At 44.3% G+C, this 19,911-nt stretch overlaps 1 protein-coding gene across 1 annotated transcript in view; it reads right to left on the bottom strand.

Annotated features, from left to right (window-relative positions):
* Positions 1–1,346: 1,346 nt before the first annotated feature.
* The window catches only part of LOC138769631 (complement C3-like), a 78,506-nt gene continuing 59,941 nt past the window's right edge, over positions 1,347–19,911 (bottom strand). The window contains exons 30-41 of the mRNA XM_069948230.1: positions 16,763–16,918; positions 16,593–16,652; positions 15,774–15,864; positions 14,503–14,554; positions 12,245–12,332; positions 10,339–10,428; positions 9,759–9,864; positions 7,043–7,132; positions 5,001–5,084; positions 4,001–4,084; positions 3,500–3,641; positions 1,347–1,564 (exon numbers count right to left, since the gene is read on the bottom strand). Of these exons, the coding sequence (XP_069804331.1) occupies positions 1,426–1,564; positions 3,500–3,641; positions 4,001–4,084; positions 5,001–5,084; positions 7,043–7,132; positions 9,759–9,864; positions 10,339–10,428; positions 12,245–12,332; positions 14,503–14,554; positions 15,774–15,864; positions 16,593–16,652; positions 16,763–16,918 (1,182 nt within the window). The 3' untranslated portion in view covers positions 1,347–1,425. The remainder of the gene's footprint in view (positions 1,565–3,499; positions 3,642–4,000; positions 4,085–5,000; positions 5,085–7,042; positions 7,133–9,758; positions 9,865–10,338; positions 10,429–12,244; positions 12,333–14,502; positions 14,555–15,773; positions 15,865–16,592; positions 16,653–16,762; positions 16,919–19,911) is intronic.

Genomic DNA, 19,911 nt, shown 5'->3' on the forward strand with positions numbered 1-19,911 from the left:
AAGAGTGCAAAAGAAGAAGTAAAGAGAGAGATGATAGGATAGAAGAAGAACAGATTCCCATTGGTTTGCAGATCCATATCTAATACAGCAACATCTAGTGGCAAAACTCTATCACTACCTTCATCACCATTTTTGCACAATAAGTACACAATTTTCTGAAGGGTGTAAACAATAGTAACACCCGTGGTAGGACACCAGATTGACTTTTTATGTCGACAAGAAAAGAGTCCAAGTTGGCACTCACCCAATGATAGTGTTGTTACCTAACTTACCTAACAAACAAAGGAGCATTGTTATTATATGGTGAGTGCCAACTTATCTTCATTTTCTTATTGTCTTATTGTCTTAACTCCCTTGGCATCAGACTGTTCTCTGTTGGGAGGGAGGGTGGATTATCCTTATCCTCCTGGGTCACATTTAAGAAGCCGCAACACACAGTACTTCTTGTCTGTCGGGATGGCTTCTGCAATTCCTGCTCAATCAGTTGGCAGCTGAGACAGGACACTGCTGCAACCGTATGTGCTGTATTAGGCTGGGAAATAAATGGCCCTTAAACTGAATAGTCTGGCCCCCGAGAGAGTTAAGTGGGGATGCATAGCATCAATACTTAACTCCATGAAGGCCAGACAGTTTTCTCCACAGATAGAAACATTGCTGTTAGTTTAATCCTAAAATTCATTAATAAATAGAAGGGGGCCCAGTACTGACCCTTAGGGTACACTGCTTGGGCTATGACAGCCGTTGGGCTATGTTTGCACATTGTTCTTTTTAAGAAAATAACGGACGCTGATTGAAATTGAATCAGCGTCCAATCTTTTCTGCAAGAGCGCCATTGCATTGAAGTCACTGCAATGCCGCCAGCTGTGTTCACACTTTGTTATTTTAACGCCCGTTCTTTAGAACGGGTGTTAAAATAATGAACATGTCTATTATTTCTGTAAGCTGTTCACAGAACAGCGCCCGGAAACACAATGTAAAGTATGGACAGTTACAATTCTCTCTCTCTGTAAAGTTCTGTCTGCCAAATCTAATAATGTTTGGAGATGCCAAAATCCATTCAATTCAATCCAAATCAATTTCTCTAATAGCAACCAAAGCCTTACATGGTGCCCATTGAAATCAATGATCTGTAGGTATTATACTAAGCCATGGAGAGTCCTTCAGAGATGAACACTTTTGTAGCTGCTTTCCTCTCATTCCTGATAATGAAACCGTGCTATCAATATGAAGTCACTATAAAATCTCCTGTATTCTTTATACCCCAAACCAATGGTCTATATATGTTATATGGGAATTCAATAAGAAGAATGTGAGTCTAGGTTAAGAGAAGTGACATGAAACCAATGGATAGAAATAACCTTTATTGATGTATTCATTGTTAAAGAATATAAAAAGAAGAACATGGCCGGTGTCTGAAATAATTCATCAGACACAGCCGCGGATCTCCAGCTCATCTACAAACATGGAGAGGTCTTCACAGACTTTAGAGTATTCAGGTTTCTGGCATTCCCGGTCACTCGGCCACATCTCAATCCATGTGTCCTTGGTTATCATGTAGGAATATCTGTAGGGAAACCAAAGAGTTAAAAAAAAAAAAAAAAAAGTAAAGAAAGAATAAAAATGACAAAATAGACCAATATATTACTTTATAAGACATAAAGGGGGAGATTTATTAAACTGGTATAAAGTGGAATTGTCTCAGTTGCCCCTGGCAACCAATCAGATTCCACTTTTTATTCCTCGCAGATTCTTTGGAAAATGAAAGGTGGAATCGGTTTGGTTGCTAGGGGCAACTGAGACAATTCTACTTTACGCCAGTTTGATAAATCTCCCCCAAAAAGTATGAATCAAGATTCACAAAACTTTGTAAGGAACGGATAAAACTAGTGGTGGGGTAATCAAATATTCATCCCCCAAATATTGTACAACACCCATTGCCAGAGAGGCATTACACACACATATAAGAATCCTCAAACATACCGTTGGTGATAAAGAGGTGATGTACATACAAAGCACAAGTATAAAACAGGAAGAACACCAGCTATCTAGATACATACAGGACACTACATGGTAGAATGTACACTCTCTACACCCTACAAGAATTTTGCTCACACAGCGGCTTCATCAGGGGGTCCAACGGCTTCATCAGGGGGTCCAAAGGAACCAAAAGGGTTAAATGAGTCACACGTCCATAATTTCTAGGTATAAGCATATCATCCTTATATTTTGCTATACAGGTGGTCCTCGACATACGTCGTTGATCCGTTCTTATGCGGCGTTGTAAACGGATCATACATTTATACAGTACTGTACTGTAAACACTTAGCCTATCCTAACACCTATCTAACTTCACCTCCATGGTGATGGCCTTCCTTTTCTTTGATGCACTGGCATCAGAAGAGTCTGGCTTACGTTTGGGAGCCATAATGAAGGGCGTTCGAGTTACGTCGGAACCGTGTAAGTCTAAATAAGGTGTTGGAATAAAGCGTTGTAACCACGAAACAATGTAACTCGAAATTGTCGAACCCGAGGACCACCTGTATATGTGCTGATTCAGTCCAAGCCATGAAATAAAATTATTATGAATATCCGCTTATCATCCATTAACCCCTAGAGAACTGGACAAATGTTGGATTTGTGGCGTCAACATTGTATTTGTATTTTACTTTTCCTTGTGACATTCCAGTGGGTGATGCTATTTGGGGACATACATTACCATTTAATTCCTATTCATTTTTGTTTGGGGAACATTTCAGGAAAAAAGCAAATCCACTATATATCTCTATTACTTTGTATCTTGGGAGTTCTATTTAGAAGATTTTACTGATGGTAGCATATACGGTGGTGATGGGTGGTATCATAAGATCTCAGCACTGCAGCATACTGGCACCCTGTGGCCCTTAAACTGCTCTTCATAGTTTCTATAGAGCTGGTGACATGACTGGTAATGCGTATGCTGGTCATGTAGATAAGCTGCCAGCTTAAAGCATGTAAATGGAGCTAGGACTCCTGTCAAAAAGACTAGAGTTCCTGCTCCTTGTTGTACAGTAAGTCAGCAATGCTTCATTCATCACCAGCTTACTGTCAGTGGATCTGCTGGATTGGGTTCTCTTCTTACAGCATAGGGAACCACAAAAAGTATACAAAGGCATATGGACTCCTGTTAAAGGCCGGTGTCCATTCTCTTTCGTAGTGCACTACCCTGATAGTATAGATTGCTTTGTGACAGATGTAGTAAACCAACAATTAAAGGGATACTCTGGAGATAAAAACAAAATGTTTAATACATTTCTATAATAAAGTTATATTAGTTTGTCATATAAATTTATTAAAAATATATTATATGTATCATATGTACTTCTAAGGAATGGCAGCAGTAAGGGGCGACACAGGCCCCTCTGCTGCCACCAACGTTTGTTTCCTCCATGTACGGGGAGGCTCTGACCATTCTCCACATGTACTATATATTCATAATTCACAATTTTTTACTATCACTTACCCAGATGCAGTGTTAGTGTTCCACAGATCTTTGGTCACTCCCCAGATCACATAGTCTCGGCCTATCTTAAAGTCTAAGGCCCTCCTACATTTAGCATGAGTGATAAAATTTCGTTTTTGTCCAGTAGAAATTTCATCGGTGCCTGGAAAATTGGAACATAGAAGCATATAAAAGCTGTATACAGAGCACTATAGGGGAGGAAGGTGCGGAGACGAGGTCTACAAAGATGAGATTATAAAATTAGGCCACGTTCACACAACGTAAATTTTCTATCAATCATGGCTGTTGTTGCCAATTTGTAACAACGGACGTGATTATTAGAAAATTTACATTGTGCTGCAGACAATGGAATCCCGGCCGGAGTGTATACGCATAGTACTGCAGTACCGGCCGGGATAAACTTCACACATTGTATGAACGTGGCCTTAGATGTTATTTTTTATTACATTATTGTGTGTACAAATATATCAGGACATACATTATGCACAGTGTATAACTTACCATGTTTAATGACTGTTTTGATTGTCATCACGTAGGTGTCATAGTTATCGGCCTTCTCAATGGCGGTCAGTGTTGTCTTATAGACTGGAAATGAAATACATGCCGTCAATTCAGAGGATTATATGAATTTAATATATATATATATGGAAAATCTTTACAGGAACATGCTGATCACTGAGCGAGCGGCTAGTAGAGTAGACGTGGAAAGGCCTCTTCTCTGAATCCAAAGAAAACTGCTAAGTAGGGTGATGACGTGAGGGCCTCAGTGTCAGAAATGGCAACCCTGGTGGATACTGGTCCCTCCAACATTCAGGAGCAGGGCCGCAGCAATAGTTGTAATTGCGACCAGGTCCCTTCTCTTGGGAGGCCTGTAACCCTATCCTGGTTTGGAGAGCAGCTGTATTGCATAGATCAGTATTAGTAATATGACTATTGATTATAAAAAGTTCCCTAGGGAGTTTAAAATGTGTAAAAAGAACTAAAAAGGTTTAAAAAAAAAACAAAACAAAAAAAAAACAATAATAAAAATGTAAACTAATATAAAAATAAACATATTTGGTATCACGCAGAAGAGTCTGCTCTATTAAAATATAATGTTCTTGATCCCACACGGTATGAGTTTTAGAAGATGGGGGGGGGGGGGGTAGTCAAAAGAGAAAATAAACCCAGACATGAAGAAGTTAAAAATAATAAATTTTTCCTCTATTTCTGATCGTATATTAGTCAAAAGTTTTGATTGGTCTGGGTCTGAGTGTTCACGCCCGTCTCGTAGCGAATGAGAGAACGAGCCAGGAGAAAAAGAAAAAAAAAAAACATTCAGGCTCCATAACACAGAGCAGGAGTGGACCGTACTGCAGCGTCTCTCTCCCGATCGGTACGGGTCAAAACATATAGACCTGGACCGATCAAAACTTTTGACATGTCTCTATGATGTGTCAAAAGTTTTTAGAAACGACAGATTTATTCAAACCATTCAATAATAACATTATAATGATCTCACCATAATCCACATCAGGATCACACGCTTTTGCAAATCGAACACGATAGTCAACTCCTTCCAACTGCTGCTGCATAAAGCAATTCTCTGCCAAAGGAAAGAGGAAATAAATAAACCTGAATTTTCACACAGACCATCACAGCGCAGCGGTCACTGACATACGATGCCCCAAAATACAATGGATTCAACTAACCAGGGCTTCTCAGAGGCCATTGTTAGCTAAATACAGCATCCACTTACAATGCTGCTCACATCCGTATGCTGGGACATCACTGCTCCCTGACATCATAGAAGGTACGTAAACTCCAGAAAGTATGGACCATGATCTCCCAGGTCCTTAAAGGAGAAGTCCCAGCAAAGACTTTTTTTCCCCCCAAAATGCTAAGGAGGAGGTGGGTGAACAAAACATGTACTTACCTCCCCGGCTCCAGTGCTGGGATCCGCTGTCCACCGCTCCAGCTCCTAGAATCAATCGGTAGACCAGGACCTGGAGCAGAGGACAGCGGACCCCAGCACTGGAGCCGGGGAGGTAAGGACACTGTTTTTTTCCCCATAAAATGTATATTTTTCAGGTGAAAAATAAGTCCCCAAGCAGTCCTTTATTAAAGGAGATCATGGCCACTCACCCTACACCTGGTCACCTAGTGTGGCTTTCTCAATCGGGGCTGCACCGTCGAGGTTTTTAAACTCTGTGCTTTATCATACATTACTATTAAAAGTTATGTTTTATTTTAAAATGGGGAAAATCGAGGCTCTACTGGGTTCAGTGGCCCTCTGTGCATTTCAGTGTTAATTCTAAATAACCTAGTGTCCCCGGGGTGTTTTGGCACCGTTTATGTAGTTTAGCTTCATCCTCTGCACTGTTCCCATGTAGTGTTGGGACTCGTTCACACGAAATCTGGGTGGAGAACTTCCTTCGGTGGAATCCCCTGGAGGTTCCCCACACGGATTCTGTAGTGTGAACAAACCCTTAATGCAGTGCTCTGAAAGGTAAGACCATTTGTAGCACTGCTCCACCCCAGAGCTCCAATCCAGCTCGCCCTCGGCCGGCCTCATTCACTTATAATCAATAGGGACGCCCGGGCGGATTGGATCTGGTGAGGGGCCAGTGCTCCAAATGGCCTTACTGTACAGAGCACTTTATTAAAACTGCACGGGAATGGCGCTGAGGATGAAGGTAGGAGACATACTTTCATCCTCAATGCCCCATGTGCAGTAAGGACATACAGTATCAGTAGCTTATATTGTCTAATAGTTCCCCTTTAAATACTCCAGTTCTGTTGAGTTTATCTGTACTATTGTCTGCTTATTTTCCTTAAAGAAGCAGTTCACTACGCCGCGGGACACCGATCATCATGCCACAGGCTACTGGGGGGGGGGGGGGGGCCCAAAAAAATGGTTTCAACGTACAATGGTCCTGCTAGAAACTAATAATATTGTATGTTGCTGGACCACTGCATATGCAAAAGTTCTACATTAAGGCTATGTTCACACTACGTATATAGTTCATACGCAGCCGGACATGTGCGGCTGAAACTGCGGCCGTGGAAAAATGAACATGCGGGCGAACCGCAAACATACGCCCGTAGTAGAGTTATGCTTCCCTAGCTTGTTTTGAAGCGATCTGAAACAGGTCATTTACTTGGAAATCTTCGTCCAGCCCAATAAAACTCACAGAACCTTTTGGATCTAAAAATCAAGTTCAATTTGGCTGAAATAAGTACTTCGTACGGGACCGCATGGAGATCCACGGCCGTGAGTTGGAACATTTCCGTCCTCAAACAATGGTCTTGCTAATTTTTCACGGCGCCGTATACGATCCGGCCGTAAGCTCATACGTAGTGTGAACTGTGCGGCCGTATATCGTATACTTTCAAGCGAACGCATCAACCTTAAAACTACGGGCGTATGTTCGCGGTTCGCACTACGGCTGGACATATACGTAGTGTGAACATAGCCTTAAATATAAAAATTCAGGATGTATCTGATGTATTAACCTATTAATCTTTCAACAAAAAGATTTCAGATAAGGTTCTTATGGTTACCTTCTGCGCAGCGGCACACTTCTCCTTGGCAGATTTTGCCCTGAAGTTTGCTGCCTTCCTCCATGTGGTAGAATTTAGTGCAACGATTTTCTGTTGGGCAAAAAAAAAAATACAGGATTTTTTTAATTTTTTTTTTAGAAATAGTTGTGCCAGTACTAGGATAAATCTGCACCCATCTCTATTTTTTGAAAATGATTTTTATTACGCACTGGTGTAACCACATTTACCACCATTCTTGGATGGATTTGTCACAGACCTGGGTCCCGGTCTGGTGAAGCATGGATTTTCCGTCTCCTTTTGTCCTTGATTCATCACTTCATTGAACACAGTCTTAGGTCACACACTGACACTTATTAAAATGGTGAGCGATGGTAAGTCAAAACTGTAAAGTCTAGAGACCCTATTACACTGAGCGATAATCGGTCGAATTAGGACGATTATCACTCCACGTAATATAGACAATGATCATCAGGCGATGACTTTAATGATGTAATGTATACTGGACATCACACCAGTGACTAAGGAATGGCTGAGGTGTTAGAGGTTAAAGAGGTTATTTTCACTAGGATCTAGGGCTGGGCGATTAATCGAATTAATTCGATTAATTCGCCCAGAAGGTTAGAATCGATTTGATTTTTTGTGAAAATCGTAAATTCGATTTTCACAAAAAATCATTGCGGGCAGAGAAGGGCAGAGAAGCGCGGAGAGTCAGTCGGGCGGGCGGACGGGAGGTGCAGGTGCCGGGCGGGAGATAGAGGGCGGGCAGCACTGCGTGGAGGTGCCGGCCGGGCATGAGGTGCAGGTTACGGCCGGCGGGAAGTGAGGGGGCGGCGCTGCGTGGAGGAGCCGGGCGGGCGGGAAGTGCGGCGAGGTGCAGGTCGGTCGGCAGTCCCCCAGAGCCGCGACCGACCGCCCCCAGCTGTACACATAGCGTTCCGTTCCCCTCACCCCGGCCACACATGCAGGTCCCGGTCTCTGCAGGGACTGTAGTGGTGATAGCGTCGCTGCCATTACTGGAGCTGTACAGCAGGATCTTCACCCCTGATCCCGCTGTACAGCTCCAGTAATGGCAGCGACGCTATCACCACTACAGTCCCTGCAGCCTCCTGCAGAGACCGGGACCTGCATGTGTGGCCGGGGTGAGGGGAGGAGGGCTATGTGTACTCCTTTTTCCAATCATTCCCAGCTGCCCCAGCCCCCCTCCATCTCCCCCAGTCCCCCTTCAGTCACCCCCAGTCGCCCTCCATCACCCCCAGTCGCCCTTCAGTCACCCCCAGTCACCCCCAGCCCCCCTCCATCACCCCCAGTCCCCCTTCAGTCACCCCCAGTCGCCCTCCATCACCCCCAGTCCCCCTTCAGTCACCCCCAGTCGCCCTCCATCACCCCCAGTCGCCCTTCAGTCACCCCCAGTCCCCCTTCAGTCACCCCCAGTTGCCCTCCTTCACCCCCAGTCGCCCTCCATCACCCCCAGTCGCCCTCCATCACCCCCAGTCGCCCTCCATCACCCCCAGTCGCCCTCCATCACCCCCACTCCTCCTTCAGTCACCCCCAGTCGCCCTCCATCACCCCCACTCCTCCTTCAGTCGCCCTCCATCACCCCCACTCCTCCTTCAGTCACCCCCAGTCGCCCTCCATCACCCCCACTCCTCCTTCAGTCGCCCTCCATCACCCCCACTCCTCCTTCAGTCGCCCTCCATCACCCCCACTCGTCCTTCAGTCACCCCCAGTCGTCCTCCATCACCCCCACTCCTCCTTCAGTCGCCCTCCATCACCCCCACTCCTCCTTCAGTCACCCCCAGTCGCCCTCCATCACCCCCACTCCTCCTTCAGTCACCCCCAGTCGCCCTCCATCACCCCCACTCCTCCTTCATTCACCCCCAGTCGCCCTCCATCACCCCCACTCCTCCTTCAGTCACCCCCAGTCGTCCTCCATCACCCCCACTCCTCCTTCAGTCGCCCTCCGTCACCCCCAGTCGCCCTCCGTCACCCCCAGTCGCCCTCCGTCACCCCCAGTCGCCCTCCATCCCCCCCTAGCTGCCCATCTATACCTGTACTACTACAGCCCTCATCTGTACCTGTACTACCACACCCCTCATCTATACCTGTACTACTACCACACCCCTCATCTATACCTGTACTACTACCACACCCCTCATCTATACCTGTACTACTACCACACCCCTCATCTATACCTGTACTACTACTACACCCCTCATCTATACCTGTACTACTACTACACCCCTCATCTATACCTGTACTACTACTACACCCCTCATCTATACCTGTACTACTACTACTACACCCCTCATCTTTACCTGTACTACCACACCCCTCATCTATACCTGTACTACTACAGCCCTCATCTATACCTGTACTACTACAGCCCTCATCTTTACCTGTACTACTACTACTACACCCCTTATCCACTATACCTCCACTACTAAACACACAAAGAAGATCTCCTATACTATATGGGGGCCCAGAATGGCACACAGGGGGCTTGTCTACTACAGGGGAGCACTGTTACAGTGAGAAGCAATACAGTTGTCTCAAATGTCATTAAAATAGTATATGATGCTGCAAGGACAAAACTATTCTGTTTATTTAGCAAAAAGGAAAAAAAAAATCGAGATTTAAATCGAGAATCGTCCAAAATTTTTAAAAAAATCGAGATTTTATTTTTTGGCCATATCGCCCAGCTCTACTAGGATCATACCTGGAGAGTAGTAGTCGTACACTGTGACGGAGCCCGGCTGAATAAGTCCTACTGCAAAGTACTGATGAAGGTTGAATTTTAGACAGTCTTCCTCCTTATGGGAAATCTAAGAGTAATAATGAATAATAGGGATTATCTAGTGGTTGGATGACAAAGGCTACTAGGGTTCTTATGAGCTTTGACGAGCATGGGTGCATGGCCGCCGAGCTGTTACGGTGGATAGACATGCATATCTGGCTCTCATCATAATTTGTGCAGTCTATTGTTTCTGTCATTTATCAGACACATCGGCTGGTCACTGGCCCTCTGACAAAGTGCAATATTGGTCTGCTAGGCCAATGATCCCCCAATGTAATAGGACTCTTAGTCCTCAAGGAAATAGGAAAAGCTCAACAGGTAACGTACAGGATGAAGGAGGAAGGGTCATCAAGACAACTTAAGGTTATGTGCCATTTTGGGGTATAAGGAGTCATAGTGGTGTTCTCCACCGCAGAGGAGATAATCTATGAGGTTTGGTCTTACAGAGAAGCTTCTGCTATGATGATCTGATCAGTCCATGCAGCAACAAGGAACTTCTTACCCGGTCAATGTACAGAATCAAGCTGCCCTTATCAAATGCTCCATTGTTGATCTCAAAGTGGGAGATGTATCTGTCCGCTCCTTTCACGAGCTGCAAATAAAGGAAACGTTCACTTTAAATTATTACCTGGACGAGTACCTCTGCTGTCTGTAAATTTTTACCCGGACCCTCGTCTTCTCTCTACGGTGTGTTGTCTGTCTTGTGTTGTTCGGTGTTCCACCTACTCAGGACAGGGGCCGTCTCCAAGTTACCCGCTGCCATTTAGGGCAGAGTGAGGTAAGTAGGTAGGGATACCGCTCTGGATGTCAGTTTAGGGATCACTTCTCTGTGTCACTCTACCTGTTTGCTGACGGTTTCTAACATCGGGTCCCAGGTTTACTTACTACCTATCGCCCCATTTTCTACCAAATTTACAGTGAAGCGCTGGTCTTAAAATGTCCCGGCAGCCCAGATACTCGCAAGATGTATGTAGAGACACAATTCCGCTAGATAAATCCTGTACACCACAGAGCCTCTCCATGCCCAAGCAGTGAAATCAAATGTGGCACCCCCTCTGCACGCGGCCATATTCCCTGCTCCACCCCATCACTCTAGTACGAGTGGAGCAGGGGGACGAGATGTAAATGAAATACAGTAATACCTCGGTTTTCTGTAACTCTTGCTCGGTTCTCAAACACTTTTTCAGCTCCCAGTCTTGAAGTACTGTTAGGCTATGTTCCCACTACGTAAGAGACCGGCTGTTCCATGACCCGGCCGTGTCACGGAACGGCCGGTCTCTACAAAGATCATCCCGGCTGGTACTTAAGTACCGGCCGGATGATCTTTCCAGCCACAGGGTTCTGATCGCATCAGAACTTCCCATAGCACACAATGACAATCGCTTCATTGTGTGAACTGACAGGTCTTTCTGCGGCCGCAGAAAACGGACATGTCAGTTATTTTCGGGTCCGCACGGGATCCCGGACGGAGTGTATACTATGTGTATACGCTCTGGCCGGGATCCTATAGAAATGTAGGCAGTGTTCACAGGCGTACAAAGTACGGCTGTTGTTGCCTAAGGCTATGTTCACACTACGTAAAAGTACGGCCGTTGTTGCGCCATACTTTATGCGGAGTGGAACATAGCCTATGCTGCTATGGGATCCCGGCTGAAGCATATACACATCGTATACGCTGCGGCCAGGATCCTATGCGGCGCCACAAAGAACTTCAGTTCAGTGAATTGTGGCCGTAGAAAATGCTGTCAGTCCACACAATGAAGCGAGCTGCTTCATTGTGCGCTATGGGAAGCTCTGATGCGGGCGCGCCGGGATGATCTTTTCAGAGACCAGCCGTTCCGTGGCCCGGCCAGGGTCATATACGCAGTGTGCACATAGCCTTATACTGTATTACACTGGGCACTGTACAATGTAATATATGATACTGTAGGTAATTATTGGTCGGTGCTGGAACCAATTAGACAATTACATTATTTCCTTTGGGAAAACGCTGCTCGGTTCTCAGAATTGTCGTTTCTCAACTCCCTGGACCAATTATGTTCGAGAACAAAGGTTTCACTGTATTTGCAAAAACAAATAAATATATTTATTTGCATCTGGGCCTTCTGCACCACAAAATGGCGTCTGTACCACGTCTTAAATGTCCCCCTAAGTGTTTTCCAGCTCTCAGTCAGGGTTTATATTATTAGTCTACTCACAGAATAACCAAGAACTCCTACCTGAACCTTGTATGGAAGACAATGAGCCATGTAATAAATAGCGGCCAGAGACTGGATTCTATGATACTCAGCCCTTGTACACATACAGTAGCTAGTCTGCGATGAACATGGGTTTCTCCTCTCAGCCTGATCTGATGTCTAAGATATTCTTAATATGTAGCTGAATTGTCTCTAAATAATGATGCTCACCCTTTTGAGGTCATCTATATCTGGTCCAAAGCCGCTCATCATAGAGATATCAATGATAGACATGGTGGCATCAGAATCCTTAAGAAATCTGCAAGTTATATAAAGGTTATAGCTTTAGTCTATTGCAATGAGAATTGATGGTGCATTATTCTATACTGTTCACTAGAGATGAGCGAGTAGTGAAATATTCGACTTTCGAGAACTCAAATCGAAACGAATACTCGATCCCATTATAGTCTATGGGAAAAAATTTGCGGCACTTGGAAATCAAAATTCGACCACTTGGAGGTCACCAAGTCCCCCATGAAACCTCCCTTAGGCTAGGTTCACACTACGTAAGCTTCCGGCCGTAGTGCGCTCCGTGAATATGCGGCCAGAAACTTACGTAGTTAGCGTACAATGCAAAGTATACGATCCCGGCCGCACAGTTCACACTTCGTACGAATGTACGCCGGGATCGTATACGGCGACGTAAGAAATGAACCAGACCACTGTTTCCGGCCGGAAGGCTGTAGCTTACGCCCGTAGCATATCGCGCGAATCCGTACGAAGTGGTGATTTCTTCATTTTTCCACTCTTCTATGCCGATCCAAAAGGTTCTGTGGGGTGTCCGGGGCTAGGCGAAGATTTCCAAGTAAAAGATTGCTGTCAGATCACTTCGTAGGGGGCTCGGGAAGCGTAAGTAGACTACGGGCATACGTTCGCATTGCGTACACATCGAATATTCGCACGCCCGTTGTTTCAGCCGCACATGTACGGCGCCGTACAAAATGCCTACGAATTCGTACGTAGTGTGAACATAGCCTCAAGGTGGAGCAATGCCTGGGTGCAACCAACACCCCAAAATCGCAGTATAATGCCACTCTCCGCAGTTGTGAAGGAAAAATATTTGTGAACGCTTTACGAACGTTGATCACAATATTCACACATTTCTTTAGTATTTCTTGCGCAGCGTTTACATACATGATTCCAATGTGCATCTGTGGAGCGTCATGTTATTCGCACGTATCATGCATCATGCTGTACGAACGTTACTGGAACAGTATGTATAGTATGTATGATGTGCCTTTTTCTGGGCTACTGGAACAGTATATATCAGGTGCCCTTACTGGGCTACTGGAACAGTATGTATAACGTGCCCTTACTGGGCTACTGGAACAGTATGTATAACGTGCCCTTAGTGGGCTACTAGAACAATATGTATAACGTGCCCTTAGTGGGCTAAACCAGGGACACTATAAGTCACTTGTACACACAGGGTACTGGAATGAATACACCTGCTGATGCTGCTGCTGCTGTTATATCATCTATTTCTTAGCACTAAGAAGCTTTGGATGCAGAGATGACTTTTTTGCTGTATTTTAGCCCTGAAAAGAACTTTTGGGTTTTGTAGTAATCCTGCCTAACCAAAACGCTACTAAAACCCATCTCTCCCTGCTGCAAGATCTTTCCCTGACTAGGTTGAAAGCGCATCTGCGGTCGAGAGGCGGGAGCCAAGTATTTAAGATTCGAGGTCATGTGGTTCAGCCATCCAATGAGGGTAGACGCCGTTTTCGTGCTGCGTGCGTACTCCCAGGGTCCCTCACAGCCTCCCTGCATGGTCATTGGATTAAAAAAAGCGCCAACTACGATGGGAGGGCTTTCGAATGTTTCCTGCGTATTCGCCTCACTACTCGATTGAATTTGAATCTTTCGAATACCGCAATATTCGATCGAATATCATCTCGATCTAATCTTATTTGCTATCTCATATATGCATATCTCTACTGTTCACTCATCCAATGTATTTTTTTGTATTCCTTCTGTAGAAATATGAAGGAGTTTATACATTATTAACCGTATTAAAGGGAAACTAATAGCAGGTTAGACAAATCTAGCCTGCCGAGGGTCCTTTATTGCACAAGGGGAGCTGAGGAAGGAGGTACGTGTCTTAACTTCCTCCTCAGTAACTGTTCCCGCGCTGTTAGTAGTTGAATCCTCAGCCCGGAGCACCATTAGGAGCACTGCCCCAACCCTATAGCGCTAAGATGGCCCATCTGCTCCATTGATTATCATTAGAAGGAGCCCGACGGCTTGGTGCTATGGGGGCGGGGCAGTGCTCCCAACAGTGCTCCGGGCCGAGGATTCAACTACTAACAGTATGGGAACAGCACAGAGGAGGAAGGTAAGACACATACCTTCCTCCTCAGTGCTCCATGTACAATAAGGGGCAAGTTAGACAGGCTCATAGTTTCCCTTTAACAATTAATGGAACCTACCTGGTACAGATAGTCATGGACACAGTTGATATGGCCCCCTCTGGTCTCCTAGCTGTGTGAGAAAGTGTAAGAATAAATCACATTTCATCTTATTTCACAAAATATAGATTTAGTTTACTAGTGGCAATCGGACAGGCTGGTTGCTAGGAATTAACTCCCTAACAACCACAGTTTCCTACGTAATGGATAGCAGAATATCCCTAGCAACCTATCTGACCAAGATTACTTTCCAAGAATTGCAAAAAAAAAAAGTATCTTTTTTTTTTCTATAAACAGCGCCATTGTTATCTATGGTTTTTGTCATATGGGAGGGGCTAGACTGCAATACAAGGTCAACCTTTACACACCAACATAACCAACAAGCAGCCATCATGTGTATGACCAACTTAAAGAATATTCAAGAATATAAAGGAGCTTATTGTCATCATCAAGACATTTTATTTTTATTTGCACAGAACGATGATGAGTACTGATCTATGGGGAGACTCTTCCGAAATTAATAGGTCTCCTGTAGGTAGATGCCCCTATTAGGTAGATAGGTTCCTCCAGTAGGTAGATAGGTGCCCTTAGTAGGTAGATAGGTGCCCTTAGTAGGTAAATAGCCCCCCAGAAGGTAAACAGATGCTACTGTACGTAGGTGCCCCATTAAGTAGATAGGCGCCTCCAGTAGGTAGTTACCCCCCGAGGAGGTAAACAGATACTCCTGTAGGTATATACTGTAGGTTCCTAGTATGTCTTAGGGGGTCATGTGCCTCTGAAATGCATTGCTTTAAAGGGAACCTGTCACCAAGACAATGCTATCTAACCTGTCACCATCATGTTATAGAGCAGGAAGAGCTGAGCAGATTTATATATATATATGTTTGTGGGAAAAGATTCAGTATAACTTTTTACATCTTGATTGAAATCCCTGATCGCACTGTGGTAAGGAGTCCAGTGGGCGGTGCCACTCAATGAACTGGACTCTTTAGCATGGAAACACTAGAGAGTTCAGTTATATTGAATCTTTACCCATAAAGATATATATCAATCCGCTCAGCTCCTTCTGCTCTATAACATGATGCCGATAGCCTGCATAGAATTTTCATGGTGACATGTTCCCTTTAAGCCATCTGTCGGTACACTTTTATATAGGCGGAATAAAAAAAATTGAAGGTTTAATCGATTTTCTGCCCAGGATCTCATCTTTTCACATCTCCATGTCATGAATTATTCATGTAAAATGCCAAAATACTGACAAGCATTCATAAGAAAACAACAAGAAATGTTACCGTGAGGTTCGTCCTTAATGGTCACTGACAGATCAAAATTGTTGCATTTATTCTCCTTCTCTGTTTCGAGAATGTTATATACAGATAATACCTAGTGGTCGAAAAGAATTATCTTTAGATCTCACAAAGGCATGTCTCAGTTGGGCATACACATACCACTCTTTTCCCCCCAATCTATATTCCTCCTTCAATGAGTGCCAAGGTCTTAGGTTCCCCTCTCTAAAGGCGTCGCACACTCTCACTATGCCCGCCCCTTTAAGGTTTACCAATGTCCCCACTTTGTATACTTCCTCCAATCTAGGATTCTTCCAGAGGGGAGTCCATTCAGTCGAATTACACACACTACACCATCTCTTACACCTCTCCCAGGTCTTAAGCAGAGTCCCAACTGTTGGAAAGTCTTCCCATTCCTCACCCTTTAGGGCATCCGATTCCAGGATCTCAATCATACCACCAAAGGAATCACTCACTTTATTTTCCAAAAATTTATATAGCTCAACATTCTCTCTATTCCATAGGTGGTACAGCTGAGACGCCAGGAAATATGAACTCATATCCGATAAACCCACCCCACCTTTACCCCTTGGCAGACATAATACTGATTGTCTTATCCTCACTCGTATTCTTCCCCATATCAACTTATTTATAGTTGATTCCACCCTCTTAAACGTGTTATCGTCTACCCAAATAGGTGTAGCGCAAAAGATGTATAATAATTTTGGCAATATTATTGTATTGAAAAGAATTATCTTGAATGTTCAACATACTATAAGTAAATGTATTAAAAAATAACATTGGTAAAATCTAGTCTTCTCTTACCGTCAGAGTGCCCTGACCCTTTCCTGTGGCATTGACTATGATGTCTCCAATTAGAGAAGTCTACAAAGAAACAGATCAAGTCACAAGAGTCCAGAGAAATGTTATACTGTATCTGCCCAACCAAAGTAACAATTGTTTGCTCAGCCTCCATCACATCCCTGGTATCTTACCTCCTCCGTTCGTGCCACCAAGGCATTTTGTGGAATTAGCCGAACTGTAGTTTGGGTTTTTCCTGGAAGTTTAACTGTGACAGCCATATCCAAGTCTTTGACTCTTAGCACATCCATCAGGTACTGGGCAAGGGCTTCAAACTGCATCATAGTAGCCTAGAGCCAAAAGATTCATAGAGGAAAGATGACATGGTTAGAACACCACCCATAACTCCACATTATAGAACTAGGCTAATTATAAGCGAACTGATCAAAAGTTCAGATTGGCAGGTTTACCAAACTTCAATGTAAAGTTCTGTTTTGTGCCAAACCAAACTTTAACGAGCTGCTCATTATATTTACATGTCTGCCCTCCCCCGGGGTCTTTTTTCTCCGGTCTGCACCTGTCCCGCTGTCTACTATGGTAAAGGCCCGCTCATTCAATCACAGGGTGACTGGGATGGGACAGCACTCTTGTCTCTAGAGCGAAAACTTGCTCAGCCAATCACAGGTCATGAAGCTGTCACATCCTAATCAGCCTGTGATTGGCTGAGCCGCCCCTCACCGGAGAGAACGACAGGGAGGGACTGGAGAACCACAAGAAGACACCAGGGGAGCGCAGACAGATGAGAACATATATATATATTTTTTAAATACAGCCACTCTTCCTGAACCTGTCTGAACTTTAAAAAAAAAAATTGGTATGGTAGCCAACCGAACTTTTTGCAACGTTCAGAATAATTCTGGGTTCTGTAGGCTCAGCTCGCTCATCTCTACTGATTTTGTTAGAATAAAGTTTCTATTCCAACAATTGTGGAAAGGGGAGATTTCAGTCATAGCAGTCACCTTTCCTGGGCCCTAACAATGGCTCCCAGGAATTATATGCCCCCAGGATGCCTAGTCAGAAGTTGGATGAAATTATTATACAAGAACATATAAAATATCAGTAGCATCAATAAAAAATGGTAACACACCACTAGGTAACTGAAACTGACAGCCAAATGAGAACCAGGGGTAGAATACAAAAGAACAATAAGACAGTAACCAACTGTAAGACAAGAAACCAAACTAGTAGGCCTAAACTTTGAAATGTACAAGCATCTCTGAAAATAAACTCAACAATGAAATTGCATCCATCTGAAGCTATGCAAAAGTAAAAAGTAGCAGATCCATAAATGATCACGTTTTCAGCACCTAGCTCCAATTTCTGTGCAGCCACATGTAACCTCAGAGAATTGATCAAGTCCGTACAGTATGATTGTGGAAGGTCTCATACCCTAGTTGCTACACACACAGACTGAGATGTCGGCACTGTCAATGTTACATGTTCTAGTGGTTAGGAGACAAACTAGAATGAAAGCAAGAGATCCAAAGAGAAGAACATCTGCACGGACAGATTATCAGATTAGAAGAATGGCGTGTAATGGTCCACGTCACACACCAAGGTTGTCTGCACTCCATAGAATAGTTTATTATTTAGTGTGCGCTCACACCCCAAAAAATTTTTTTGACACGTCACACACCAAGTCTACATTATTAAACAGTGTCTACACAAGTCATCAGAAGGTGCTTGCATGACACTAGGCTACGGGCCAGACTTTCAGTTACAGGTATTACACTACCACATTCAAAGGCTAACATGGTGCAGAGCAAGATGACAATGGTTTTATCTCGGACATACTGTCGGACATAGCTGGAGAATGGTCTGGAGACCTTCATGTTGAAACATCACACCAGTCCTACTCCAGAAATCATAGTGCTTGTTGGCATAATGTATGGTAGCCCTCTAGTCTTCATAGTCTTCATTACAGGTACATTAGCAGCTCAACGTTACATTGACGTTGGTCATGAAACCCTTCGGTACTAGGGATGAGCGAACCGAATCGTTACAAACAAGTTTCATTACGAACTTTGAGAAAGTTTGTTATGAATCTGGTAAAAATAACAACGACGACGCAAAATGTACTTTTTTCACAGAGTAGATCAGAATACAAGGGATTATTACTCCTATAATCTCTTGTATCCTGTTTTTTTGTGAATATCAAGATGTGTGACGTCACCCCTGTTAGGGTAAGACCTTAAATTAGTCTCCTAAGATATACTGTACCTGGGTGCTTGGTGAGTATTAACCAAGACACATGAAAGCAACTTCAGTGTTCAAGCTTATTGAATTTATTAAGGGAAAATAAGTTCATATCTTTACAATCAGGTTAAAAAAAAATAGGAGAACCCCGTTTAGCCGCAACAACAAAAAGTTAAAAAAAAAAAAAAAAAAAGTCCAAAAGAAAGTCCCATCACTGTCCGAGAAAAAAAAAAGTCCCATCACTGCACAGTTGTGTAGAAAAATGTTGGCGACTCATTGGGTATCTTGGTGTCCAAGACGTGCACCCCAGTACTGATGTCTGGTCCTTTAATTATAGGCAAGGGCAGTACATGTCTGTTACTGCCCATTAGGTCAACATTCCCCCAGAAGACCACCAGAAAGTTAGCCCATTCTTGCCACTGTCACTTCCCTGATGCTTTAGGGGGCCAGTTCTGCAAAAGTTCTGCCTCCACCAGCTTGCAACCATCCACCGCTTTGACTGCAGTCCAACATGCCCTGGTGTCTTACCAACAATGTCAGGCCCGGCGCTCTCAGACTGTCCTCCATTTTGTGAGCCTGAGTGAATGGAGCCACAGTGGGCAGGAGCTCCTCCGGACCATCAGGGAGGAGATATATGAATGACTGAGCCAAGGTCAACTAACGGTGGGCAGTGTTGTAGCCCACAAAGGTAGGAACCTTTTCTCTGCAGTGCAGCAGGGAGTCATACACTTTGTAGGGCACATGTGATAAACCTCATAGTGCACAGGTTTAATCGAACATGTCCTGCCAATTGTTGATCCCTTTTGAGGACGCGACTCTGTGAGCAGGCATCAAGGACATCATCCCACTCGTCCGTATTCTGGAAAGTGTGGTAACCAACATCATCAGCGAGGATTCCAAGATCACTACTCCAAGGCTGACCATCCTCCTCCATGAACAGTCTGTTTGCAATCATACTGGCCTGGGTGCAATCAGGTACTGCCTCCTCCTCAAATAGTCTGTTGTCAATCATACTGGGCTGGGTGCAAGCAATTGGTGCCGCCTTCTCCAATAGTCTCTTTTTAACCATACTGGGCTGTTTGCTTCT

Source organism: Dendropsophus ebraccatus, chromosome 1, assembly GCF_027789765.1.
Source record: "Dendropsophus ebraccatus isolate aDenEbr1 chromosome 1, aDenEbr1.pat, whole genome shotgun sequence".
In the NCBI taxonomy this organism is placed as follows: Eukaryota; Metazoa; Chordata; class Amphibia; order Anura; family Hylidae; genus Dendropsophus; species Dendropsophus ebraccatus.